General features: G+C 54.3%; 1 protein-coding gene and 1 long non-coding RNA gene across 4 annotated transcripts; one reads left to right on the top strand and one right to left on the bottom strand.

The window, feature by feature from the left end:
* The first annotated feature begins 8,199 nt into the window (after window positions 1-8,199).
* Window positions 8,200-22,906, top strand: CARD19 (caspase recruitment domain family member 19). 3 transcript variants are annotated; one of them, XM_045563968.1, is made up of 6 exons: window positions 8,200-8,407; window positions 17,548-17,690; window positions 19,984-20,137; window positions 21,588-21,647; window positions 21,869-21,940; window positions 22,615-22,906. In XM_045563968.1, the coding sequence occupies exons 1-6, from the start codon at window positions 8,401-8,403 to the stop codon at window positions 22,728-22,730; spliced, it is 552 nt and encodes a 183-aa protein (XP_045419924.1). In that variant the 5' UTR covers window positions 8,200-8,400; the 3' UTR covers window positions 22,731-22,906. The 3 variants fall into 3 exon arrangements, with proteins under 3 accessions (XP_045419924.1, XP_045419926.1, XP_045419925.1); XM_045563969.1 differs by lacking the exon at window positions 21,588-21,647 and having other exon boundaries at window positions 8,267-8,407; XM_045563970.1 differs by lacking the exons at window positions 21,588-21,647; window positions 21,869-21,940; window positions 22,615-22,906 and adding an exon at window positions 20,346-20,512 and having other exon boundaries at window positions 8,266-8,407.
* Window positions 20,544-25,977, bottom strand: LOC123646707. The gene is made up of 5 exons (XR_006737976.1): window positions 25,903-25,977; window positions 25,196-25,339; window positions 24,796-24,953; window positions 22,099-22,161; window positions 20,544-20,708 (listed from the first exon to the last, which is right to left on the bottom strand). It is a non-coding gene; the product is annotated as an uncharacterized LOC123646707 (long non-coding RNA).
* Window positions 25,978-27,166: the final 1,189 nt, after the last annotated feature.

The following is a 27,166-nucleotide window of genomic DNA, read 5'->3' on the forward strand; positions in this document are numbered from 1 at the left end:
CACAGGTCTGGGGTTGCTGCTGCAGCAGAGACCTCATGGGGTCTTGGCCAGAACATCCCCATGAGGCTGCCTCATGTGGCCTGGGCTTCCTCCAACATGGCTGCCGGTTTCCAAGGTAAGAATCACAGTGTGGGTTCCAGGCAGAAGCCATTTTGCCTTTTGGGTCCTGTCCTCTGAAGTCAGGCCATGTCTATTCATTAGGAGTCAAGGCTGCCCTGTAATCAAGGGGAGGAGAGTTGGACTCCACTGGTAGGTGGGAGAAGTACTGAAGAATTAGCAGATATGCTTTAAAACCATCACAATCACTTGTAACCCAATTATTTGTAAAAGCAGTTTTATAAAAGGTAACCCCAGCTTTTACCCTCCCAGCCTCACTCCCAGAGGGAGTGGTTTGTACAGCAGACCTGTGTGTGCATACACACGCCGGTGCAGGTGTGGCTTTAGACATTTGCACCTGCTGCCATGCCTCTTGTTTGCTTCCGTTTAAGATGAGCTCGGAGAGCGGGATGCAACGGTGTGCTCCTGTAATCCTAGCTACTTAGAATATTGAGGCCAGGAGTTTGAGACCAGCCTGGGCAACAAAGCAAGACCCCATCTCTAAAAAAAATTTTTCTGACAAATGTGCCACAATTTATGTGACAAATCCCAGGTGAGGGACACTGGGTGGTTTCCACATTTTTGGCTGTCACATTTGTAGACACCATGGTGCCAGGGTGCTGTTTCCTTTGGATAGATTCCTGGAGTGGGACAGTGAGGCCAGAGGGTATGCTTGGTGGTTTTCATGTCGAGCTCTGGGGTATATCAGGGCCTCAGTGGGTGTGCAGGGGACACTGAGGCAGGGAGGAGACAGGCCCAGCCCTCACCAGGACATGCAGCTTTCATCTGTTGGGGTTCCTGACAGGCCGGGGCAAACTCTCCCCAGCTAAGATGGGAGTGGAAAGCAGTGCCCCCAGCAATGTGCCTTGAGGGTCCTGCAGGCCAGGCCAGGGCCAGGCAGCAGTGCACGTGCCATGGCCCACCCTGCTGCCTCCGATCTGGATACAGGAGGATGCTGATTTGCGTCATGGGGTTCAGAAACGACTCAGCTCCTTTCGGGCCCTCAGCTCTGGCCAAGGACAGCGCAGAAGGCAAAAGGCTCTGGGTTCTCCTGTTCTAAGTTCTAGCCCCCACCAAGCCTTCCCCACCACACTAACCCTCACTGGGGTGAGGTGGGAGCCAGGCAGGCAGAGCCTATAGACCCCCTGCCACGCGGGGCTGGCCAGGCAGCAGAGCTAAGGGCGACCAAGAGGCCTGCCTGTGAAGGTTTGGGGGAGACAGGAGTTTTGTTCCCAGGCAGCTGAGCCTGGGCTACTTGAGCAGAGGACGGAAGAATTGGGGTGAAAGGCTGAAGCTCCCAGATACAGAAATGGGTCTCCAGATGCCCAAGGAGGGGCCACAGTGGACAGAGGGGCTAAAGGGGAGGGAAATGACATGGGGCCTGGCAGGGCAGAACCATTGCCCAGTGCAGGACACTGGACACCCCTCACCAAAGTCTGCGCCCTGGCTGGAGGGTCTCACTCCACGTGAGATGCCGTTGAGTGGAGAGTCACGTTCTCCCACAGCATTGTCAGAGCTGCGGGGCTCTGCCCCACGGGGCAAGAGGGAGGGAGAGCTGGCCCCAAATCTCCCCAAAACCTGAGAGGCCCAGTTCCCACTAGCACTGGGAACAGAGCAAGGACCGTCTGCTGCTATGATTTTCCCAGACACCCAGGTCACGCCCATCCAAGGCCTTAGCACATGCTGTTCTCTCTGCCTAGGACACCTGGCCCCTGCTGGCCACATGGCACAGGCCTACACTTACCTTCTCTGCTGAAAAAACAGAAACTTCTGTCACTGTGTCCATCAGGATTAGTGAGGTTATGCTGCTGAAATAATCCCCAGGGGCTCAAACCACCAAGTTTATTTCACACTGTGTCCAGCCGGGATCTGCAGGGCCTCAGCCTGGTGGAGTCACCAGGACCTCGCACTGGTGGAGCAGCCCTGATTCTAGCGCAGCGTGCACAGCCCCATGGCAGGGGAAGAGGATGCGAGGGGCTTGCACCAGCAACAAAATGCTCTGGCCTGGAGGGAATGCACATCACTTCCGTTAAGAAGGCATTGACCAGACTAAGCATGTGACCCTATCTAGCCACAAAGTCACTAGGAGGGTCACTCTTCTGGTTGTGCAGAAGGAGAGGGGAACCAGGTAGCTGTGAGCAGTACCCAGGCTACTATGTCCTTGTCGTTGCCTCAAGTCCTCTGAGGAATGCTTCAGTTGTCTTTCAAATTCGGTGTTGGTGAGACCCATGGTTTTCAGTTGATGTGAAAACTAAGTTATCAAAAGAACACGAGTCAGCCTTAAATACTGGAATGTTGCCATTCTAATAACCAGAAGTGGCTGAAAAGTTATAGAATAGAGCTAAATGTCAAAAGGAGACATCATTCAGTAGAATATCCCCCAGTTGGGGAACAGTGGCTGGGGAGAAAATTGTGTCTCATGAGTTGATTCCTCAACAATTTGGTTACCTTGTGTTTCATTTTTCTATTGCTCTACAGTGAATCACCCCAAAACTTAGTGGCTTCAAACAACAGCAGCTACTGTGATTATCTCTCCTGGTTCTGTGTGTTGGCTGGGCTCAGCTAGGCGGTTCTTGCTTGTGCTTCTCACATGCAGTTAGACAGATGCTGAGGCTGAATCTCCCAGGGGCACCTTCACTCATGTGACTGGCAGTTGACGCTAGCTGTTGTCTGGGATCTTAGCTGACGCTCTACATTGAAACACCGTGTGGCCTGAGCTTCCTTCCAGCATGGCGGCTGGGTTTCAAGAGTCAGCATCCTAAGGGACAGGAGGTGGGAGCTGTCAGTCTTCCTTCCTCCCCTCCCCCAGGTCCCAACCCCATGGCTCTTCACTTACTCTCAGATGCCACAGCCAAGGCCTTTGGCTCATCCTCAAAGTTCACCCAGGATCCACCCCTTCTCCCCGCCCTGCAGCCACCACTCTGGGTCAAGCCTCCTCATGGTCTCCCCATCTCCAATCAGGCCCTCCCAGAGCCTAGTTCCACATAGCTACCAGAAGGTTTGTCTTTTTGTTTTTGGTAAAATATGTATAACATAAAATTTACCATTTTAATCATTTTAAGTGTATAGCTCAGTGGCATTAAGTACATTCACACTGTTGTGGCACCATCATCACCATCCATCTCCAGGGCGTTTTCATCTTCCCAAACTGAAACTGTCCCCATTCAACACTAACTCCCCATTCCCCACTCACAGTGCCCGGCAGCCACCATTCTGTCTATGAATTTGACTACTTTAGGTACCTCATATAATGAGATCATACAGTATTTGTCCTTTTGTGTCTGGTTTATTTCACTTAATGTCTTCAGGGTTCACCCACGTTGTAACGTGTCAGAATTTCCTCCCTTTTTAAGGCTGAATGATATTCTGTTGTATGGACAGACCACATTTTGTTTATCCATTTATCTGTGGATGGACCGTTGGCTACTCAGAATAATGCTGCTATGAACGTGGATGCACAAATATCTCTTTGAGATCTTGCTTTCAGTTCTTTTGTGTACACAAAGGGTTGTTAAAAAGTTATAATCAGAACAGATCATCATGCCTTTCCCCCAGCTCATGACCCTCAAACTATGGGCTCCCAGTTGCCTGGTCTGCATGACCCTGTGTCACCTTCTGACCTCACTCCCTACTATTGGTCCCCTTACTCCACTCTAGCCACACTGGCTGTCCCTCAAGCACAGAAAGGTCATTCCTGCCTTGGGGTTCCTGCATGAGCTGTTTCCTCTGCTATCCTGTAGCACCCTCACTTCAGCCAGGCCTCTGTTCAGATGTCTAGCACATTCATTGCACATTGCCATGTAACTGATTACCCCAAAATGTGGTAGCTGAAAAACAACAATCATAATTTATTATCTCTCATGGTTTTGGTGGGTCAGGAATTCCAGCTCTGCAGGGTGGTTCTGGTTCAGGGTCACCTGAACTTGACACTGCAGTCAAGTGTCAGCCAGGGCTGCAGTCTTATCTGAAGACTTGACTGGAGCTTAGGATCCACTTCCAAGGTCAATCGCTCACAATAAGCTGGTGTCGGCTGTTGGCTGGGGGCCTCAGTTCCTCCCCACACAGGGTTCTCTGCAGGGCTGCTTGTGCATCCTTATAACATGGCCGCTGGTTCATTCCAGAATAGGCTGTCCAAAGGCACAAGGCTGAAGCCACATGCCTTCTGTGACCCAGCTTCAGAAGTCACACACCATCACCTCTGCGCACTTTATTGGTCACACAGACCAGCCTGATTCATCACGGGAGGAGACTACATAAGGGCATGACCCAGGATGTGAGGACTGCTGGGGGCTGGTGGCCTCACCAGCCATCCTTTGCCTCTTACCTTGCCTGACTCTCCTTCATAACACTTACTGGCACCAACACGCAGATGTGTGTTTGTGTCTTCCAGTAGCAGGGAGGCTCCAGGGGAGCATGGCTTCCTCTGCTTTCCCTGTGATCTAGCTCTAGGTTGGGAACATGTTTAGAGACATTTGTTGAATGAATTAATGAGTGAATGAATGGGTAAACAGTAGCCCTTGGTCATGTGAGAATTTGGGAGGAGAATGTCCTTGCTCCTCCTCAGTGTTCAGGCCCCTCATCATCCACCATCACCCCTTTGCACAGTCACAGTCGACTCCAGCCCTGCCGGCCTCCCACAGCCCACGGAGGCCACGTCCTGCCCCCCTTGGCCTGGGAACACCTGGTCTTCAGTCTCAGCCTCTCAGGAGGCCACCCTGGCCCTATCATTCTGTCTTATAGTGTCTGTCTTTGACCTCTTGTCCCTCACCCGAGTTATCAACAGAATTATTCACGTGCATTAATTAAGTGTCTACTGCATGCCAGCTTTTGTGGAGTGGAGGCTGCAGCAGAGACAATGGTCAGTAGGGAAACTGTCATCTGGCAGGGACAGTGCTCTGAAGAACAGAGGCTGGGAGTGCGGAGAGCCCTAGGGGAGTGAGGATGTCAGGCAGGGAGCTGGGAAGAGTGTTCTGGGCAGAGAGCACAGCATACATGAAGGTTTGGAAATGGCAGAGGTGGCTGCTGGGGGAAGAGGAAGGCTGTGAGCCAGGGGGAGGAGGGGCTGACTGAGGGTTACGGCCCCTGTGGCCACCGGTGGGGCAGGGAACCAATGAGGAGGCAGCTGCCACCTTTCAGGAGAGAGAGGATGAGGTGGCGGTCACAGAGATGGGAGCAGGGCTACACTCGGAAGGCAGAGCCAACAGGTGGGGAAGGGGCAGGTGCACAGAGGCCTGAGTAAGGAAGGGGCCGGCCCTGTGAAAATCACCAGAAGTGCCTCACCCAGCCCAATGCATGGGAATGAGCTTTCCCTATGTAATTTTTAAGTTGTGTTTCTCATCAGATAAAGCATGTCATGGTAACAAAATTCAAAAGAAGTGAAAGACCAAGGTGGAGGCAGTTGGGAGGAATGTCGGGGGTATCAGGGCCAGGACATCTGTGACATAAAAATTCTCTGCTTGACCAAACTTTAACCAGGCTCCTGACCCTCCTCCTAGGCCCATCTGTGCACTTCCTTGTAAAATCCAGTTTAGCAAGAACCCCCTACCCTCACTATCTGATCACCCTCGGCATCTGATGGGGTTCCTCAGCCCCCACTACCCCCAAGTGGCATCTGCTCACCCTGGCCTGTCTTCAGCCAGAACCCCGAATCCCTGATGCTTCCTCTCAGACACTTTCTATCGCTGAGCCCCACCCTGCTCCTTGGCTATAAATCCCCACTGTCCTTGCTGTATTCAGAGTTGGGCCCAGTTCTACCGGGCTGAGGTCTCTTTTCCTCTATTTCAAGAGTCCTGAATAACATCTGTTTTTTTATTAATAACCACTGTCACTACTGTCCAGCTCTGGTTTTTCTTTGACAATATCCAAGGACAGGGCTTCCGGTCACTCTCCAGGGGTGGGAGGCAACCTCAGTTCACACCCTCACAGTTTGTACACCCACCCGCTGGGCCCGCAGGACCTTACTTTCCATTTGGGGTCCAGACAGCTGCAGCTGCAGGAGGGAGGATGAGGGCGCTATGCCTGGGTGGGAGGAGCGCCCAGGACCTGCCCTTTGACCCTTTGAGCCGCCTGCTTGCAGCCCCTGGAGTGGGCATCTGGGCTCAGAAACCCCTCACTGCACCAGTGGCTATCCTCCCCTGTGCCTCGGCCTTTCATCCCTACAAGCCTGGAGGGCACATTCCAAGGGACCTGGGTGTGCTCACAGGGGTTGGGTGTTAGATTGAATACTGCTAGAACTTGGGTGAGGAACTCCACGAATGTTGACCCTCAGTTTCCCCATCTATCTTATGGCCGAGTGTGGTCCTAGGGGTGCAGGAGTGGATGTGAAGGTGGAATGCTGGCCTCCCTAGAAGAGACTGGGGTCAGGGCTCCCTGAAGGTGGGCAGAGTCTGGAGCCCCCAATGTCCCCACTGTGTCTGTCTTCCACCCAGTCCCTGACATTATGGCTCTCACATCTCTCCTGGGGGGTGGAATGAATCCAGGGATGTAAGTGCTAGATGTTGTAACAGTGTGATGGATGTAGAATAACTGGGGTCAGGCCGTGTCCCACTTGGGGCAAAAGGCCCTCTGGGGAGGCCCCCTGTGGGGTCTGTGCGGGGGCTCCCACCTTGGAGCCAGTCTGGACTTGCCCAGATGCACACACACAGATGAAAGGCCAGGAGGGTCCCACAAGCCAGTACACACCACCCTCTGGCCCTGGGGCTGGTCCTGTCCATGCTGTCCCTTGGTCTGGGGCAGCCGTGGCTGAGGGCAGCTGCCCACATGCTCTCCTGGGGAGCAGGGGTGCTTCTATGTAGTTGCCACCCCAACTGGGCCCAAGGATTTTGGGGTTTCCAGGCAACAACCACACCCATTCTCTAGATGTCCCATCCATGATGAGGGCTCATAGTACAAGGGACAACTGAGGCACAGAGAGGGAGGGCGCATGACTGCAGGGACCACTGTGCTGTTGGAGAAGTGCGCACTGAGCTTGGGTCCCCATTCCGGATCAGGCTTAACACCTCAAATTAGAACAAGGGTAAGAGGAGAACTGCAGACACAGCAGGCAAGGAAACACGTAAAAAGAAAAACCTCCCGCCATTGCTGGCCGTGAGAGCGCTCTGCTTCCCCTCCCCCCACAAGTCTCCATTTCCTGGATGGTTCCAGGCCATTCACATAATGTGGGACTGGGGGCTTCTTGTGGTGGCCGCCAGAGCTGAAAAGGTCAGGCCTGTGACTGAGGGAAAGCAGGAGGGAAGATGGAGAGTTTGCCCAAGGCCACCCATTTTAAAGTCCGGGAAACTGAGGCTCAGGGAGGTTAAATGACCTCCCTAATTAGGGTCACACTGCCAGGCTAATGTTCGCTTTTGCAGATGGGGAGGTGGGGGGCTGGGGGCCCCTGAGAAGGGGGTTGCCCCACCCAGGACACACAGTTGAGTCCGACTTGTTCCCTGGATTGGCGCCGCGCCACTGTCTGGGCACTGCAGCCTTTGGCTGATCCCGTGGGTTACTGGACGCCCACCGGCCTTTTGCCCCAGGCCTGGCCCTGTATTCCCCACGGCCTGACCTTCCGCATGCCCTTGGGTAAGTCACGTCCCCTGTCAGAGTCTCAAGTTTCCTTATGGCCGGGGTGGGACGCGGTGGCCTGGGACGGGGAGGCGGACACGGCTGGCAGCGGGCGCTCGGATCCCAGCCCAGCTACAGGCGCTGTGCGGCCCGGAGGGCGGGGCCGGGACCCGAGGGGCGCGGCGGGGGGGGGCGCGTGGGCGGCGGGAGAGGCCGTGCTGGGGGCAGGACTTGGAGGAGGGACAGGACTCGAGCGAGGGGCGGGGCTTAAAGCCCTTGCGGCGGCGCAGTCTACGCCAGCCGGGCCGGGGCCCAGAGAGGGGCGGGGCTCAGGGCGCCGGGAGGCGCCGTATCGCCCGCAGGGGCTGGGTAGAGCAGGAAGGGGCGGGGCTCAGGGCTCTGCACGGCGACCGAGCCCAGGACGGTGAGGGGGCGGGTCTCGAGCGAGGGGCGGAGCTTGGAGTCCTGGCGGCGCCTTAGCGGACGCAGCCGGGGCGGGGACTAGCGGGAAGGGGCGGGGCTCACGGCTTCTGGCGGCGACGTATCCGGCGCTAGAGGGAACGGGGCTCGGTGAGGGGCGGGGTTTAGAGCCCCGGCGGCGACACAGCGGACTCAGGGGGAGGGGCTTAGCGGGAAGGGGCGGTCCAAGCACGGCCCGCGGGCGGCGATCACCGGAGCTGGTGGGTCGGGCGGCTGACCTAGGGGCAGACGCGCGGCTGGGCGGACAGCTGGGGACGGCGAGACGGAACCGTGTCCGCCGCCATGACAGGTGGGCGCGGGGCCAGGCTGGGCAGCCAGGGTGCGGGTGCGCGTCCCGTCTGCCCAGCCCGGGACGGGCAGGGGTCCGGCTGCCTCGAGTGTCACCAACGGGCCGCTCCTTGGCTGGGGGGTGCTGAGTGACCTTGGCCTGTCAGCTGTCGGTGGTGATGCGGGTGCAGCCACAATAGGTGGTGGGCGTCTCTGGGGCGGGCATTGCGGGGCACGGTGGGCGGGGACCAGGTGCGGGGCCCCAGGAGGGCGGATGCTACAGGGCAGCTCCTGGAGCGAAGTTGCATGGCCAGGATCTGGGCTCAGCCACTGGAAATCTGTGTGTTGGGAGGTGTCCCGGGGCTGGAAATTGGGTCTGAGAGAGTAGGAAGTGGTAGAAATGACACCAGTGAGTATTCACAGTTAGACTACTGTGATTCTGACACCGAGATGCAACGCTCCATCCTCCCAACCACCCTGATGAGAACGTGGGACAGGTGATGCATTCCTGGGCAGTGTGTGGTACCGGTGGCGCCTCCCCTGCTCCCTCAGGCACCTACTGACCCCAGCCACACCCCTTGTCCCCGGAGAGGCCTAGGGGACAAGCCTAGGGAAATCGTGGACAGTGACTGGACTCCCCAAGCCCGTTGGGGCTGCTCTGGTCTGGGTACTTGCCCACCCCACTCCTGATCCCAGAAAGCAGAGTGACCTAGCTCTGCCAACCTTCCCCTAAAGGTTGAGGAAGCCTCATGAAGGTGATGGGCCGGTGACCAAACCCATGGCAGCCTGATCAAGGAATGCAGAGGCTCCTAGAACCTGTACTCATTCCTGAGGGTCTCACTCTTCTCATGGAGCAGAAGTCATCCAGGGCCAGGGGTGACCCAGAGGGTCAGTATAGCCCCAAAGTCCCCAGTCATCTCTCCCCAGTGCTCACTGAAGTCTTGGCCTGGGTCCTGCACACAAATGGGATCTCATGGGCTGGAATCTGGTGACTTCCAAGACACCAGGGCAGAAAAGACCCCAGCTGCTACCTGGTCCCCTTTGTCATCCCTACAGAGCCTTCTTATTGTGGCTGCTGTTTCTGATCACCTACTGTGCACTGGCCCTGTGTTGGGTGCTTCCTGTCCAGAATGGTCAGATGGGGACACGTGAAATGTCATGTCCTTGTGCAAGTGAGGAAACAAAGTCTCAGATTGGGCAGATACCCCAGCCTACTGGGCTCGTGTGTGGCAGAGCCAGGACAAAAGCCCCAGCACCCATGTCTGTGCCCTGCCCAGGCCCCAATTCTCCAGCTCATTTAGCAAGTTCATCAGAGGCCATGTGGGACACAGTGTAGAGCTCTGTTGGTCTCCACGGAGCCTGTCCCAGGGAGTGGGTGTTGGTGGAGCCTGAGGCAGTTCACCCCTGTCCCCACCATCCATTGCAGGAGCAGGAGGCTTCCTGCACAAAGGGACCCTGGAGTTGAGAGACCACAGCCAGGCAGGGGTCCTGAAGCCTCTGACTATGGGGCCTCACCTTTTAGAGTGAGTGGGAACATCGCACCTTTCTCCCTGCTGTCTGTACTCACTGGGCCTCGAGACACCCCTCACAGCCCTTCATTTTCAGCATGGGGAACCAAAGCCCAGAGAGTGCAGCTCTGGGAGGGTCAGCTGGACAGCCCTGCAAGATTACAGACCCGTAGTCCTGGGCTCACTGCCCCTGTGCACAGATTGGAGGCCTGCCTCGTGCCAGCCTTGCTGCAAGCACTCGCGTGAGCCGACACCTACAGAACACTGAGGAGGTGTTGGCACAGGGCAGTGCTTGACAAATTACCTGCCTTGTGGTGTGCCAGGGAGTGAATGATCTTGGCTAAGCCAGGCACTGGGACAAGGGGGCTTCTGAAAGCAATTCGGGAGGGGAGGTCGATGCCCAAGTGTCTGGACCCCAGTTGGTTGGGGGCCAGAGGAACTCAGGAAGGCCTCTTGGGGGTAGGACAGCAAGCTGAGCATGAATTAACCACGTGGAAACCACAGAAACAGGTATTCTCAACCCGGGCTGGGGGTCCCAGGCAGTATGATGCTGTTGGGGGCTGCCAGGCGGGAAAGCTCAGGGACCTGGAGGGCAGGGTGAAAGTGGGTGGGGCCAGCTCCCACAAGGCCTGGGATGCCAGGCTGAGGGCTTCCATCTGGGCTGAGAAGAGGGAGGCTCAAGTTGGGGTGATAGGATTGGGGGTCTATGGTCCTGGTGCCAGCTGGGCAAGAAGGGAGGGGATGTAGGGAGTTGCTGAAGGCTTGGTGGGTTTGTGCCAGTGATCCATCTTCTTTTATCCTGTAGAAACAGCTTGGGGACTTGTTTATCAGGACCTGGCACCAGGCAGTTTCCTTTCTTGTGCCTTTTTGTGCTTCCAAGTGCCGGCTGTATATGGTTTGTGTGCCTAACTCACAAGCAACCACAGGAAGCGCAGAGCCCCCAGGCCACACAGCTTGGCTTCAGTGCCTGGACTGTGCTGCCCGTACCAGGTGACTCATAGCTCATGGTGACTCAGGGCTTGCGGTGACTCATGGCTCTGCTGCAGCAGAGGCCCCGCCTGGCTAGTGGCTTGTAGGGTGGTAGGAGGCTGCTACAGGATGCTGGCTGCTGTCCACCTACAGTCCTTGCCCTTGGGGCTTGGACCTGTAGCTGTTCATTGCAGAACTCTTTAGTGAGCACCTACTGTGTGCCTTGCCCTGTGCATATAGCACAGCATACACTGGGGAGGCAGCGCTGGTGAGGACAGCCTCAGACCTGCTCTTGTCCTGGCAGGAAGCAGACTTACGTAGCTGACCCCAGGTTCTTAATATGTTAACTGGAAGGGCAGAAAGTCTGGATGTCAAGAGGTGGCCCTCAACACTGCTGCGCCTGGATCCTGACCTTGGATCTGTCACTTTGTAACTGTCTGTAGTCTTGGGCAGGTTCCTTGTGTCCTCACTGTGCCTCAGTTTCCATATCTGAAAATAGGGATGATGGTCATGCTTGTATTACAAAGCAATTGGAAGGATGAAGGTTGTAGGCAGGCGCAGAGCCCACAGAATGCCAGGTACAGGGATTGCTCCATGACCTTTGGCTAGAATTCATCTTAGCTCTTTAATGAGGGAGGCTGCAGGTGCCAGAGCCAGACTGCCCAGATGGGCCTATCTGTGTGGCATTGGCAGGTCACTTGGCATCTCTGTGCTCAGCTTCCTCACCGTGAGGGGGGCTGCTGACAAGTCCACATAGGCTGTTGGGGGACTTGGTGTGGGAGCGTGGGGGGGCCACTCAGTCAGCCTTCCAACCCCCAGCAGCCTCCCAGTGCCGCCCATGGTGAATGGCTTCAGGCAGATGTCAGGGTGGCTGATGGAAGGGGGCAGCAGCTATGAACCAGGACCCACTGTTAGTTTCTGGAGGACAGGTATCTGTAGGGTAAGGACATGTTTGTGGGGTTACTTGGTGAATGCCAGCCCCTACCCCTACAGTGAGTCCCTGGAGGACGTGGACAGATCTGCCCATCACTGTGGTCCCCAAGCTCTTGGTGTGGGGTGGGTGTGCTGAGACGGTCTGGTCTCACCCGGGCCTTGGACTGCAGAGTCTGCGCAGGGGGCCCCACAGAGCATAGCCACCTACAGGAGTGGGAGAATTCAGAAGTTAGAAGTCTGCATTCCTGGGGGAAGAAAAACCAGCCAGGGGGAGATAGCAACTGGGAAAGAGACATAAGGAAGAAAAACAGTCTATTGAGTCTGTGCCCTAAGAACAAAACCAGAGAGGGGGCCCTGCTTTTTTCTACCTGATGACACTATTTTTTTTAAAGTTAACTTTATTGAGGTATGATTTACTCACAAGCAAGTGCATTTGTTTTTAGTGAACAGTGTGGTAAGTTTTGATAAAAATCTACAGCCTGCAACTACCAGCCCAGGCAAAATCAAGACAGAACATTTCTATCACTCCGGAAAGTTTCTTTGTGCCCCTTCTCAGGTAATCCCACCCCCACCTGGGGTTGATCTGCTTTCTGTGACCCCCATTTTTTCTTTAAAATTGAAAGAACAATGGAATTTCCAAATAGAATTTCTTTTTAATTAATAGACTTTATTTTTGGAGCAGTTTTAGTTTATAGAAAATTGAGCAGATAGCATATACCCCCTCACCCCACCCCTATTATTAACATACTGTGTTAGTGTGGTACTTTTGTTATAACTGAGGAACCAATATTGATATGTTATTATTAACTGAAGTCCCTAGTTTACATTAGGTAGGGTTCACTCCTTGTGTTGTACATTCTGTGAGTTTGGACAAATGTTTAATGTCCTGAATCCACCATTATACTAGTTTCACTGCTCTAAACATCCCCTATGCCCCATGCCCCATATTCATCTCTTCCTTTTCCTAACTCCTGATAGCCACTGATCTTTTTTTCTTTTTTCTTTTCTTTTTTTTTTGAAATAGAGTCTCACTCGGTTGCCCCAGGCACAGTTCAGTGGCACCATCATAGCTCACTGCAACCTCAAACTCCTGGGCTCAAGCCATCTTCCTGCCTCAGCCTCCCGAGTAGCTAGGACTACAGGTGTGCACCACTATGCCTGGCTAAGTTTTCTATTTTTTGTAGAGACAGAGTCTCGTTCTTGCTCAGCCTGGTCTCCAACTTCTGAGCTCAAGCAATCCTCCTGCCTTGGCCTCCCAGTGTGCTAGGATTACATATTGGTAATATTGGTTTGTAGTTTTCTTTTCTTGTAGTGTCTTTATCTGTCTTTATCTGGCTTTGGTATCAGAGTAAAGCTGATCTCATGGAATTAGTTATGAAGTGTTTCCTCCTCTTCAATTTTTTGGGAGAGTTTAAGAAGGATTGGTATTAGTTATTTATTAAATGTTTGGTAGAATTTGCCAGCAAAGCCATCTGGTCCTGGGCTTTTCTTTCTTGGGACATTTTTTATTGTTCATTGAATCTTCTTACTAGTTATTAGCCTATTCAGATTTTCTATTTCTTCATGATTCAGTTTTGGGAGATTGTGTTTTTAGGAATTTTCCATTTCATCTAGTTTATCCAGTTTGTTTATGTACAAATGTCATAGTATTCTCTTATAATCCTTTTTATTACTGTAAAGTTGATAGCCATGTCCTCATTTTCACTCTGGATATTAGTATTAATAATTTAAGTTTTCCTTCTTTTTTTCTTTGTCAGTCTAGCTAAAGGTTTGTCAATTTTGTTGCTCTTATCAAAGAATCAACTTTTGGTTTTCTTGATTTTCTCTATTGTTTTGTTATTCTCTATTTCATTTATCTTCACTGTAATCTTTCTTATTTTCTTCCTTTTGTGAGGTTTGAGTTTAGTTTGCTCTTCATTTGCTCTGGTCTTTATTTTTTCTTTTTCTCATTCCTTAAGGTATAATGTTAGGTTATTGATTTAACATTTTTTTAAATGTATGGATTTGTAGCTATAAGTTTCCCTCTCAGCATTGCTTCTGCTGAATCCCTTAGGTTTTTGTGTATTGCATATGGGTATTTTCTTTTCATTTGTCTCAAGATATTTCCTAATTCTTCTTGTGATTTCTTTTTTGACCTATTGGTTCTTTGGTTTCCACATATTTGAGACATTTTTAGTTTTCTTTCTGTTATTGAATTCTAGCTTCATTCCATGTGACCAGAAAAGAGTTTTGTATGATTTCCATCTTTTTAAATATGTTAAAACTTATTTTGTGGCCAAAAACTTGTGGCCAAACTTGTTCTATTGTCTATCCTGGAGAATGTTGCATATGCATTTGAGAAAAATGTGGATTCTCTGTTGTTAGAGGGAGTATTCTGTACATGTCTACTAGGTATAATTGGTTTGTGGTGTTAAGTCCTCTCTTTCCTTATTGATCTTCTGTCTGGTTGTTCTGTCTATTTTTGAAAGTGTATTAAAGTCTCCGACTGTTATTGTAGAGATGTCTATTTCTCCCTTCAAGTCTGCCAGTTTTTGCTTCACATATTTCGGGGCTCTGATGTTTGGTGCATAAATGTTTATAATTTTTATATATTGTTGGTGAATTGATCCTTTTATTATATTAACATGTAATGTACTTTTTAATCTTTTATAACAAGTTTTGACTTAAGGTCTATTTTGTCTGAGTAGTATAGCCACGTCAGCTTTCTTTTGGTTACTGTTTTTGCATGGGATAATCTTTTTACATTTTTCCACTTCCTTTTTTTGTTTTTTTTTTGAGACAGAGTCTCGCTCTGTTGCCTGGGCTAGAGTGAGTGCCGTGGCATCAGCCTCACTCATAGCAACCTCAAACTCCTGGGCTTAAGCGATCCTACTGCCTCAGCCTCCCGAGTAGCTGGGACTATAGGCATGCGCCACCATGCCCAGCTAATTTTTTCTATATATATTTTTAGTTGGCTAGATAATTTCTTTCTATTTTTAGTAGAGACAGGATCTCACTCTTGCTCAGGCTGGTCTCGAACTCCTGACCTTGAGCGATCCACCTGCCTCGGCCTCCCAGAGTGCTAGGATTACAGGCGTGAGTCACCGCGCCCGGCCTGATTTTTCCACTTTCAACCAATTTGTGTTTTTAGATCTAAAGTGAGTCTTTTATAGACACCATATAGTTGGATCATATTTTTTAAATCTATTCTGCCAGTCTGTGCCTTTTGATTAGAGAGTTTAACATATTTACATTTAAAGTAATTGCTAGGCCGATGCGGTGGCTCATGCCTGTAATCCTAGCAGTCTGGGAGGCTAAGGCGGGAGGATCGCTCAAGGTCAGGAGTTCGAGACCAGCCTGAGCAAGAGTGAGACCCCCGTCTCTACTAAAAAATAGAAAGAAATTAACTGGACAACTAAAAATATATAGAAAAAATTAGCCAGGCATGGTGGCACATGCCTGTAGTCCCAGCTACTCGGGAGGCTGAGGCAGAAGGATTGCTTGAGCCCAGGAGTTTGAGATCTCTAGCCCAGGCAACAGAGTGAGACTCTGTCTCAAAAAATAAATAAATAAAGTAACTGCTGATAAAGAATGAATTATTACTGTCATTTCGCTATTTCTTTCTGTATGTCTTGTAGCTTTTTTGACCCTTACTTCCTCCATTGCTGCTTTCTTTTGTATATAGTTGATTTTTTGTAGTAACACATTTAGATTTACTTCTTATTTTCTTTTGTGTATATTCTATAAATATTTTCTTTATGTTTACCATGGGGATTATATTTAACATCTTAAAGTTATAACAAACTAATCTGAATTGATAACAACTTAACTTCAAGCATGTATAGGAACTATTCCTATAAAGCTCCATCACTCCCACCCCCACCACCACCCAGCTCCTATGTACATGGGAAATAGGTCAAGCTGCCTCAGGTATGTAAGGTGATGTACTTGTTCAGTTCCCTCGTTCAGTTTCTATGGGGATCCTGTGTCCCTGTGCCTTCCCACCACTACTCCACCCCTCAGCTTTAAAGGTCTGTCATTCCAAGGAACATTCTTTTTTTTTTTTTTTTCACAAAAAAAATTTAGAAATATGTATCAGGCCATGAAAATGCATATACCCTTTGACCCAATAAACCCACTGCTGGGAATTTATAGAAAGAAAATCAAAAACAAAAACAAAAAGAACCAAGGAAAAAGCCCAATATACATAAATATGTTGCAGTAATAGCAACCAGTTGGAAACAGCCTAAATACCCAGTAAGAGGGAATGGATACATGAATTATATCATTATACAAAATAGAGCTTATTGACAATTAAGCAGACTTTATAGCAGTGTTTAACTTAAAAAAAGGCAAGTTACAATATTGAAATTTTAGAGAAATGATACATTTGAGAAAAGATGAAGTGGATATATAACTGTGCACAGTGGTAAAATCATAGGTGATTTTCTCACATTTTATAGCACGTGGTCATATATATCAAAAATACATTCATATTATGAGATGCATAAATCCTTAAGTTCAAAATCATTTGATACAGATGCCTTAAAAATTGCTGAATGAGAGGACATAGGAAAAGGTTCTTGTTGTGTGATTTCTTTTATCACTCTAAGCACAATACTTTGTTAACACTACGTGTATACTAAGTGCACGTGCTGCTTAGGGTAAAGTATTTCTTGTCAACTTAAATGCCCTAGGTGAATGTGTGTTTCCACGCCAGAGAAAGCCCTAGAAAGAGCAGTGATGCTTTTGCTCCTAGCTGAGCACTTATTTTTCCTCACATACTATGTACTCACCCACAGAATAGTAAAATATATATAATGTGCTAGACCCTAGTACAAGACAAGAATTCTTAGACAAGAAGTCTAAGAACTTCTAGATAGACAATTAAAATATTTCTAGTTTTGTTATTCACAAAACTGATGACACTGGATGGAATATTTTCCTCATCTGAAACAACTGTCAGTATCAAACAAGTGATTACGCCGAACATAAAGAACTAGTTATCACTTAAAATAGTATTTTAATATTTTCATATCATTATTTGTAAGTGTTCTTAGCTTTGAACACTAATTAAATTTGCTTTCTGCATTTTGTTGCAGATTTTTGGAACCAGCTCCTTTAGAATGCTCTAATAGCTTGATGGTCAAGGAGCATTCTTAATGGGAAAGATGATACAACAATGAATGATGGTGATTCTGAAAAAAAAGACAAAAGAACAAGCATTTCCAGCTCCCTGGGAGGGCTTGCTGGTTTACTGTTGGTGGAAGCTTCTTAAGGCATTGCAGACAGACTGTGTCCCACAGGGCCATCCTGAGCTCTGTGTCCCTGCATTTGTGCTGCTGTGAGGAGCTGCAGAGCCCATGTCCCCTAGGCCTTCACTAAGCTGCCTGTACCGTCCCTATTTCCAGATGGCCCTGCAGGCGGCCCGTGGAAAGTGGATTCTTTAGACCCTCTGAGTTTATTTTCTGTGATAAACTCTTGGACAAAGAAAAGGGGTCAGAGATGTGGCCCTTCCTGGCTACTTTTCAGCACGTCCGGGTGGGTTCCTGCCACACCCACCCACTTCCATCTTCTGTTGAGGCCCCGCGTGGGGGCAGCTCTCAGCTGTGTGCAGTGCCCCCTACATGGGCTAGGATGTCCACAGTCCTCCAGGTGGACCCTCCTGGTGGACATAGGGGCCTCCCATGAGCAGCGTCAGCATGAGGCCGCTGTACCTGGTCCCCTCAGACTGTACTGGCTCACGCCCCTGTGCCATCTGCTTCTGTTTCAGATCAGACCTACTGTGATCGCCTGGTGCAGGACACGCCTTTCCTGACGGGCCAAGGGCGCCTGAGCGAGCAGCAGGTGGACAGGATCATCCTCCAGCTGAACCGCTACTACCCACAGATCCTCACCAACAAGGAGGCGGAAAAGGTGCTGAGGAGGTGAGGGGGGGTGCGTGACACACTTCTCGGTTCCCCTTCCTTTTGGGCTGGGAGAAGTTGGCAACTACCCCTGGGTCATCCTCTCACAAGATGACACTCCCATCAGGCCTGTCAGCACAGCTCAAAGGTGACATACCTGCACCTGGCCACTAGGGCTGCCAGAGCTCCAAACCGTCTCTTTGGGGTGACCGCAAATGGGCCCAGAACATCAACTCTGTGTACCTTGGTCTTTTCATATGTCACTGAGCCTGTTGCCCCTTCCAGAGTTGCTGGGAGGGTTACAGAAAATGACACGTGACAACACACAAAAGTACACAATGGCACAAGATGTAGGGGGCAGAGGGAGGGCTGGGGGAGGGGCTGAGGAGGGAGAGGAGAGAGAGAGGGTTGAGGAGGAAGGGGAGGAAGAGGCAGGGCTAGGGAGGGAGAGGGAGGCCTGGGGAGGGAGGGGACGGAGAGGAGCAAAGGTCAGGCCTGGCCTCACTCTGGAGCCACAGAGCTCTGCACTCTGCATCCTCAAAAGGTTCAAAGTGGGCAAACACGTGCTTCCTTTTTCTCTAATTCCCACTTTGTGTGAGAGGCTGGGAGGCCCAGCCTGTCACAGGTAGGCAGCGGAGACTCCAGGTGGGCAGGTGCTAACCCTGTCTCAGCAGGGCTGAGGGGTCTGGTCCCACTCAGAGACTCAGCTTCCCCATCTGTGGAACGGGCAGCTAGAGCCTTGGGTTCTCAGGTTGTGATGAGGACTAGGTGACCTGAACCGGGTAAACAGCTGCCGAGTGTCTTCCTCCCTGGACGGTCCCTGGTTTCCTACTGCAGGTCTGTGAGGAGCCACGGTCATCGCCCCATTTTACAGAGGAGGCCACTGAGGCCTGAGAGGCAGTCACATGCCCAGGGTCACCCATCTCAGGAGTGTCAGGCCACATCCTGAGCCCATCCTGTTACTCAGGAAGGTGCCCGGGGCAGTTGCTGTCACTGCGTCACATGGCCCTGGCCTCTCAGAGCTGCAGACCGGCAGTGCCATGCTGGCTCTGCTGGAGATGGGGTTTAAGATGCAATTCCTGGGCTCTGGCCTGGGAGGTCTAATCTGGTCCACACCCCCCAGCACCGGGTGACCCTGAGGGGCCCCAGGTTTCTGGGATGCTGGATGAGAGAGTTGGACACACTCTGCCCACTCACCCACACTTGTGGCTCTGGCTCCAGCCCAAGCCACCTACTCCCTAGCAGCTGTCATCAGGCCCCAAGGGGCAGATGGTAGGTGCCAGAGACCCACTAGTCCTTTGAGGGTCAGGCCCTGCCTCCCTGCCTGCCTACGGGGTGACCTGAGTGAGTCCTGTCTCCTCTGGGAGCCACTGTCTCCTCACGTGGTGGGGGTGGGTGGGAAGGTGTCTTGATGCCATTTGTAGTGCTGTCCTGAGGATGAGGACATCTGCTGGAATGGGTGAGGTTGGTCCACAACAGAACATGAGTAAACACGGGCCCGGCTACTGGCTCAGATGCTTCTCACATTACAAAAGTGGTCCAATAATTTAAAAAGGCATGAACTCAAATTCGTCTCTTATCATTGTAAGTAGAAGTCTAACACGTGCACATTTTTTTAATTTTGAAGAGTTTCAGATACTTATACCAGGAAAAGGGGAAGTGCTCCATGCACACTTCCTTTCCTCCCAGGCACCCTGGCCCTGCTGCCATCTGGCTTTGCAGTTCTGCGGTCCTGGTCCCACCCCGTTCCCTGCAGCTGTGTGGAATGGCACCTTGCCACCAGGTGGCAGCACCAAGCCATAGCTTCCTGGTCCCGGCGGGGGTCTGTGCCAAGTACCCTGTCCACTGACTTTGAGAACCACACGTTTCTCTGTCAGACACATCAAAAGAGCCAATTCTTTTCTCAACTGATTTCTAAAATGCTTGAATCACATTCCGGTAGACTGCAAAACAATAGAAGTTCCCACACCATCACCTCGTCAATTCTCTATCACAGCCACCGTGTGGGTTTCTTAGCCCCTTCGCAAATGAAGACACCAAGTCTCGGAGGGGTGGAGCACCGTGCTGAGGTCGCGCAGCTCCCAGCCCCGGCTTCCTGCGCCCCCACGCGGCGTGCGAGGATGGTGGCAGAGCCGGCGCCGCGCGGGTGTGGGCGTGGGGCCGTGCCGTCGCCGGTGCCGTCGCCGGTGGGCGTCCGACCACCCAGTGAGGAAGCTGAGGCTGGGGGACCTGAACTTGGAGCCCCTGACCCACAGCCACCCCTCTCTGGCCTGATTTTCCCTCATACTCCCTTGCACCCGCAGTTCCGAAACCCCAAGGCATCCCTGCGCGTGCGGCTCTGTGACCTCCTGAGCCACCTGCAGCGGAGCGGCGAGCGCGACTGCCAGGAGTTCTACCGAGCCCTGTACATCCACGCCCAGCCGCTGCACGGCCGCCTGCCCAGCCGCTGCGCGCTGCGTAAGTCCCTCGTCCCCGCCCCCTGCTCGGCACGGCCCGGAAGGGGACCCTGGCCCGCTGGCCACGGCGCGGACGTCCTCTGTGCCCCGCGAGTCTCCTGAGGCCCAGGCCTAGCATGGCCTCCCTCCTCAGCCCCTGCCCTGAGACCGCCCTCTGGCCTCCCAAGCAGTGCAGACATCTCTCTCTCTGTCTCTCTGTCTCTTGCCAGTTTTTACACAGAAGGCCGCATCCTATGCGTCTCCTCCTGCCCTTTCCTTTCCAATCTCATTCCGTAGGGATCCTGGAAAGGGTTACCTACAGCCTCGGGGCCACACGTGGCCTTCAGGATCCTTGAGTGCGGCTGTTTGACTGAATCCAAACTTTACAGAACAAATCCTTTTATTAAAAGGTGTGGAGCAGAGAAAGATGAAGCTTTTCTTGCCTCCTTTGGTGCTTAAAAAAAGTACAATCTTAAAATCAGAAGGCTGCAGGTCCCCGCCCTTACTGGCTATGGCAGACGCTGAGGCTGTGTTCACCGTTCAGTCCAGCCGACCTGCACACGTGTGGGTGTCGCTGCCGGGCATCACCAGGCCTGGATGAGTGTGCAAGGCACGTGCATTTCAGTTTAGAGCCCCCCGCCCCCCCAGCAGTGAGCCCTCAGGCCCCAGGAGGTGTGTGGATCCCAAGGGTCTGGGGTCCTCTGAGCTGCTGGGACCGGGGAGGGTACAGTGAGGCTGGGATGGCAGCTCCCATCTGAGGCCTCTGTGCTCACCCCAGGAGGAGGGCGGCTGCCCCTCGGTCCTCAGACAACAGGACGGAGGCCAGAGAGACTGGGTGGCCCACTCCAGGCCACTCAGCCGGGACCCTGGTTGGGGTCTCTGACCCTGAGGAGACCTCCCCAGGTCTCGCAGGAGGCAGTTTAGATGCTGGACAGGGAGGGCTCCAGGGCAGGACTGTCCCCCTGGAGGATAGCAGGTGGGACTGGCCTCTCACCCCAGCCATGGGTGCTCTATAGGGATCTTCCAAAGGGTTGAGCCACACCCCTGCTGGAGGCAGAACATCTTCTGTGGCTCCCAGGTGCCCCCAGGCCCGTCCTGCAGGTCAGCAGGCTGGAGAGGCCACGGGAGGTCTGAGGAGAAAGCCTCCTGCCCAGCTGCACCTGGCAAGGCAGCCACCACCCTGACACCAGCTGGCTTCTCAGAAGGGGATGTTCGTGCTGCATTTGGTGTCTTGTGGCCACAAGGGAATGGTGGCCCTGCCCATACCCATGGCTCTCAAAGTCACAGGAACTGGACCAAAGGAGAAGACTCAAAACTATGCAGGGTTCCCTGAGGAGAGCTGGCCTTGTGGTGCCACAGCCTGGTCCAACCTGGCCCTGGGAGGCAGCAGTGGCTTGGGTTTCCCTCGGGGGTGACCACCTTGTTCTCTGGCTGGACCCACGACTAACCGTGCTCCGTGATTTTGTTTCCAGAGAACTCAGATTGCACAGAGCTAGACTCGGGCAGCGAGAGCGGCGAGCTGAGTGACAGGGGTAACGCCCCCCGCTGTCCCTCCCCTCTTTCTTTCTCCCCCAACCCAGGGCTCCATCTCTGCCTCGGGGCTTCTCCATCCCAAACTGGGCTCCATTCCTGGCCTTCTGTTGGTGACAGACCCTCTAAGGTCCTTGCTGGGGGGCTCTTCAGGCAGCATCCCAGCTTGGCATCCCCACCTCCTTGTGTGGCCCCCACCCTGCTTATGCTCGTTTCTCCACAGGACCCATAAGCTTCCTGGCTGGCCTCAGCCTGGCCGTGGGATTGGCCCTCCTCCTCTACTGCTACCCTCCAGGTGGGTGCACGTGGACCCTCCAGCCCAGGCCCGCACACCCCCTGCCACCAGACTAGGGCCACCAAGAGAGGGCCCCAACCCAGCCCACATTAGAGGCCCCTTGGTCTCTCCAAGCCTCAGTTTCCTCACTTGTGCAGTGGGTCGGTATCAGTACCTACCTTGCAGAGCTCATGAGAAATGGGGTGTGTGGAGCCCCTGGCCTCCAGTGATCCCTGCTGCCCCTGAGAGTCAGAGAATGACAACCCTTGGAGAGAAAGTGGGCAGCTGGGGGTCTGTCATACCTGTGACCTTGAGACATGCAGAGGCCCTTGAGCAGGTGACCTCCCCCAGAGCCTCAGGTCTTTCCACCCAGTGTCACAGGCCTGATGAGCAGGGGGCCTCACCCAGCCTGGCCCACTCTGCCCCATGTTGTCCATGATGCCTGAATTTGCCACTGGGAAGGCCTGCTCCGTATGGGGACATAGGCCCAGAAGGCCCTTAGTCACTGGGGTGGGAGTTGGAGGCTGCAGTCTGCCCTGATTCTTATCTTTTCAACCCAAACACCAAGCCCATGAGCGGGAGGGACAGAGGTGCAGTACCCAACCTGCCCAGCTCCCCAGGGGGCCGGAGGCTGGAAGGACAGAGTTGACCCCGGGACTGCGTCTCCAGTTTTCTCCCCCTGCTGTGTCTTCCAGACCCCAAGGGGCTGCCAGGGGCCCGGCGCGTCCTCGGCTTCTCACCCGTCATTATTGACAGACACGTCAGCCGCTACCTGCTGGCCTTCTTGGCAGATGACCTTAGGGGACTCTGACAGACCCCAGACCCCAGGCCTTTCCTGCTGCTCAACCAAAGAGTCCCCCAGCCGGCCCACTGAGGGGGCCAGAACTTCCTTTTCTAAATGCTTATTTTTCATTATTTATAATTTGTCTAAGAAGCATACCTTCACCTTACAAGGTGCTCAGTGATATTAAATGTTCAAGTCCTCTCCGCCTGGCTTGCTCCTTTATCTCAGGAGGGTTTTTGAGATGATTCTGACTATGGCTGCTCCAGCAGGGGCTGGGCCAGGCGTGCTCCTGGCATCCTGAGTCCAGCTGTTGGTGCAGCCTGAGGCAGGACACCCTCCATCTGGCTCACCTGCCCTGCTGACCCCTACACACTGTCCCCTCCCACCTCAGCTTCCCCCACACTATCCCCACCCACCTCAGTTTCCCCCACACTGTCCCCTCCCACCTCAGTTTCCCCCACACTGTCCCCTCCCACCTCAGTTTCCCCCACACTGTCCCCACCCACCTCAGTTTCCCCCACACTGTCCCCTCCTCTCCCAGTTTACGTGCCCCTCCCAGCGTGCACGTGGGCATAGACACGCGTGCACGTGTGTGCACAGACACACGCATGAGGACAGGCTGCAGGGCCTGGCCAGGGCCCCATTGCCTCCCCCCATCAGCTCCTCCCTCACAGACTTTTTTTGGCGAAACAAAAACATTGGTCAACCACAGACTCATGAGTTCCTGTTTTCCACGGGCTGTGCGGAGGCACTCTCTGCCCCGGACAGTGCTGGGCCCGCCCTGCCTGTGGGAAGCTGCGCTGGCCTGGGTGGCTGGGCCAGGCCCAGATGGGCTCCGCTCAGCCTTGGGCACAGAGCTGGTTAACGCGGGGACACACTGGGGCCCGGAGTAAGGAGCTCCTCCTTACAGCACTGGCGCTGCCCGTCAGACAATCTAGGGGAAGCCACGGCCTCAGAGCCATCCCACCTGCCAGGATGCCCCACGGCCCCCGAGGAGAGGTGGCTTATGGACAGCCCTCGTTATCGCCTCACTCCTCTTCCTCTGAGCTGCAGGACCAGAGATGTGCTTCTACGTCCCTAAGCCTCAGTTGGCCCATCTGTGCAGTGGGAACCTTGCTCTGGGACTCCTGGGGCGGGGTTGGCATAGCAAGGCCCTGTTACAGCGCCCTCGCCTTAGAAATACTAATAGTTGTATGAATTTACTGCTTTGCTGGAAGGTGCACTGAATGCCTGGGTAAAGGTGACACACTTAGTGAAGGTGACAGGGACAACTGGGTAAAGGTGACACCTGGTGAAGCTGATAGAGACACCCGGTACAGAAGCCAGATGCCTGGATGAAGGGCACAGACAGGCATGACTGAAAGAGGGGAAACATCCAGAGACAGGCAGGCCCACAGGCCTGTGGCCTGGGCGGGTCCTGGGCTGGCTCCACCTGAGACCATGGAGGACGCACCTGGGCTGCCTGAAACCACTTGTGAGGCCCTGATTCCCCAGGTACCACGGGCAGGGTGCCATCCCCCGAGTGAGGGGCCTGCAGGACACGCCTGTCCCCTGGACTTGGGCCAGCTGGCCTCCCAGGACGGCTGACTTTCCATCTGTGACCCACCCTTGCCCTGCCCTGAGGCCCACAGTCTAGTCCCGGCCCAGGCTGTCCTCAGACCCTCTCCCAGCCCCGGCCTGCAGGTCTACGCTGACCTGACCAGGCTGTGGCGCCCCGACCACCGGCTCAGCCCGACCCTTCTGCTGCCGCCGGCCTGGGCAGTGCTCCGCAGGCCTCCCCTTCTAGGCTGATGTCGGGCGCAGGGGAGGACGACGGGCCGTCTGGGCCCCGGCCTCCCCATCAGCCCACAGCTGCCAACCACCTGGTCAACCAGTGCCCGTGACCAAGAGTAAACTAAGTCCACAGGGGAGTGAAAGGCACCAGGGGCCACACTACCCCGCTGGAGCGCTTGGGCACTTGCGGCCCTCACTGGCCTCCTGGGTCCCCATCCGCACCCCGCAGCCACGGGCTGGCTGTGCTCCGCGCTCTGCACCGGGGCTCTCGGTGCTCATAGAGAGAACATGCTGCTCCCTCTGCCCCAGGCCTCCTTACCAGGCCGCCGTCAGCTCATCCCTCAGGCCCTGGGTAAAATGCCATCTGCTCCAGGAACCCTCCTGGCACCCCAGTAAGGAGAGCGGTTTCCTCCAGGCCGCCTCAGCTCTGGGATGCTGTTCCCGCGTCCAGGACTGTGCAGGGGCCGGCAGGGGGCGCTGCGGTGGCGAGAACGCCCATCACCAAAGGTCGGGGCTGGGAGGGGATGCGGGAGAGACGGGGGGGGGGGGGGGGGGGGGGCATGAGAGGGGTGTGAGGGAGAACGAGTGAGGGAGAACGAGTGAGGGAGAACGAGTGAGGGAAAGAGAAGGTGCCAGGAGCAAGCGGTGGGGGAGGGGAAGCAGCGGGGAGGGAGGGCTGTGCACGGTGGGTGGCGGGGGGTTGTGGAGTGGGACGGGACCTGTTATTGAACCCAGGAGCGGGTGGGTCACAGGCCAACGAGGACACAGGGGCACGTGGGCTCATGAGCTAGGAGCTGCCCGGAAAGACAGCTGGGTCTTGCACAATTTGGGGTTCCAGTCTAGGAGAGATGATCGTGTTGACTCTGCAAACGCAGGGTCAGGTTTTTGAGGGGGATGCTGACACCACTTTAATGTTGTGTTGCTGTTTCCAGTTCCCGCTGGGTCAGCACCCCTCCTTTGCAGATGGCTCACAGAGGTCCTGCCAATGTCCCCAAGCCGCTCCAAGGACGCTGGGGCCACCGCTGCCCCACCTTTGTACAGAGCCTAGGCCTGACCAGCTGCAGGGCCAGGCAGGGCCCGGACACTCTCCCTTACACAGACAGGGTGGGTCTGCAGGAGTCAGGACTCTCCTGATCCCTACTGTCCAGCTCCTGAGGGGTGCTGAGGAGATGGCGTGCTGGGCACACGTTGCTGTCACCATGGCCTGCGGGGGGTGACGCCACCGCTCAGAGCCTTGGTCTCCTCACCGGGAAGGTCGGTGTGAGCAGAGACCCGTTTCAGGGAGCAGAGCGATGAAGGACAGCAACCCTCCCACAGCTGGGGCTGTCTGGGGAAGCGCAGTGGGACCCTGAATCTTAATCTGGTCTGGGGCAGGGTCCCAGTGCCATCTTGCAGAGGAGTGATGGTGCCGAGGGGAGGGGCTCACCCGGCTTGAACACGCGCTGGCTGGAAGGAGGAGGACGTGCTGAGGACGTGCTCGGCTGGTGGGGACGCTTCCTGCAGCCACACCAGCTCGACAGCATCTGGGGTCAGTGCTTTCCTACAGCAAGTATTTGAGAGAAAGAGAAGGAAAATACGAAAGCCTTTGGCTCTCTGATTTTTAACAGTAACGCGGTAGGGAAATAGGAATGACACCCGATTCAACACGGGTGGGAGGGAGAGGAGGGCTGGGTGCAGCACGCGTGGGAAGGGGCAATGATCTTGGGTCCAGCCGCAAACGGCCACCATCTCCAGACGCCCAGAATCAGGCCCTCCTCCCAGCCCGGCCCACCCGCAGTCCCAGCCCAGCACCTTGGCCTGGGTGGTGGCAGTCGCCCCCTCCCTGGCCCCCTGGCCCCCTGGCCCACCCTCGTCCCTCCTCTGCTCAGGTGGAATGAATGGCCAGGTCCTCAAAGGGTAACGGCAGGCAAAGCAGAGCCTCCCGAGGGAGCGACCTGCAGCTCCAACAGGACTTAGAAGACACATCCCAATAAACACGGTGTCTAAGGACACACACAGGCCACCTCAGGGCTGAGGAGGCCCCAGCAAGTGGTTCCTGCAAGGGAGGGAGGTGCCGAGATTGGGCTTCCAGCGGGGACAGCACCACTTCCTTGCCTAGGAATGACCATGGAGACCTACATCTGTCTACCTGTCTCCTACCTGTCGTCTGACAATCTACCCACGTCATCTCCATCTCATCCCCCATCCATGCACGCATCCACCCTGCGTGCCTGACCACCTGTCCACCTCTTACCGTACGAAGGCTGCGAAAACGGCCCTCCCGTCTCAGCCCGCCTTGGTCACTCCCAGCTCTTCGTGACTGCCCCCCAGCTGTCATGCCCCCACCTCCACCAACCCCAGGCCCAGCTCACACCAGTCTCAGGGCTTGTGCACAGGCTGTCCTCTGCCTGGAACATTCTTCCCAGACTTCTGCACTGCACCTCCCGTCATCCCATTGTCACCTGCTGACCTCCCTGCCCACCTCTCCTGAGCTCCCTGTGTGTCCCTCCATGGCCCTCCCAGCTCGGTGGGAACATCTTGTTTGCCCCTTGTTCACTCTCTAGGTCCCCTCATGGTGCCATCCCCTGTGAGAGCAGAGCTGGGTCCCCAGGGCAGGGCGTGCCAGAATGGACGGGTCACGTTCCCGGGACCCAGAAGGGGCTGTCATATCCTCCCAGAAGCTAGCTCAGCCTCGACCAGCTCCTGGGCCT

This window comes from Lemur catta, chromosome 10 (genome assembly GCF_020740605.2).
Source record: "Lemur catta isolate mLemCat1 chromosome 10, mLemCat1.pri, whole genome shotgun sequence".
Lineage (NCBI taxonomy): Eukaryota > Metazoa > Chordata > Mammalia > Primates > Lemuridae > Lemur > Lemur catta.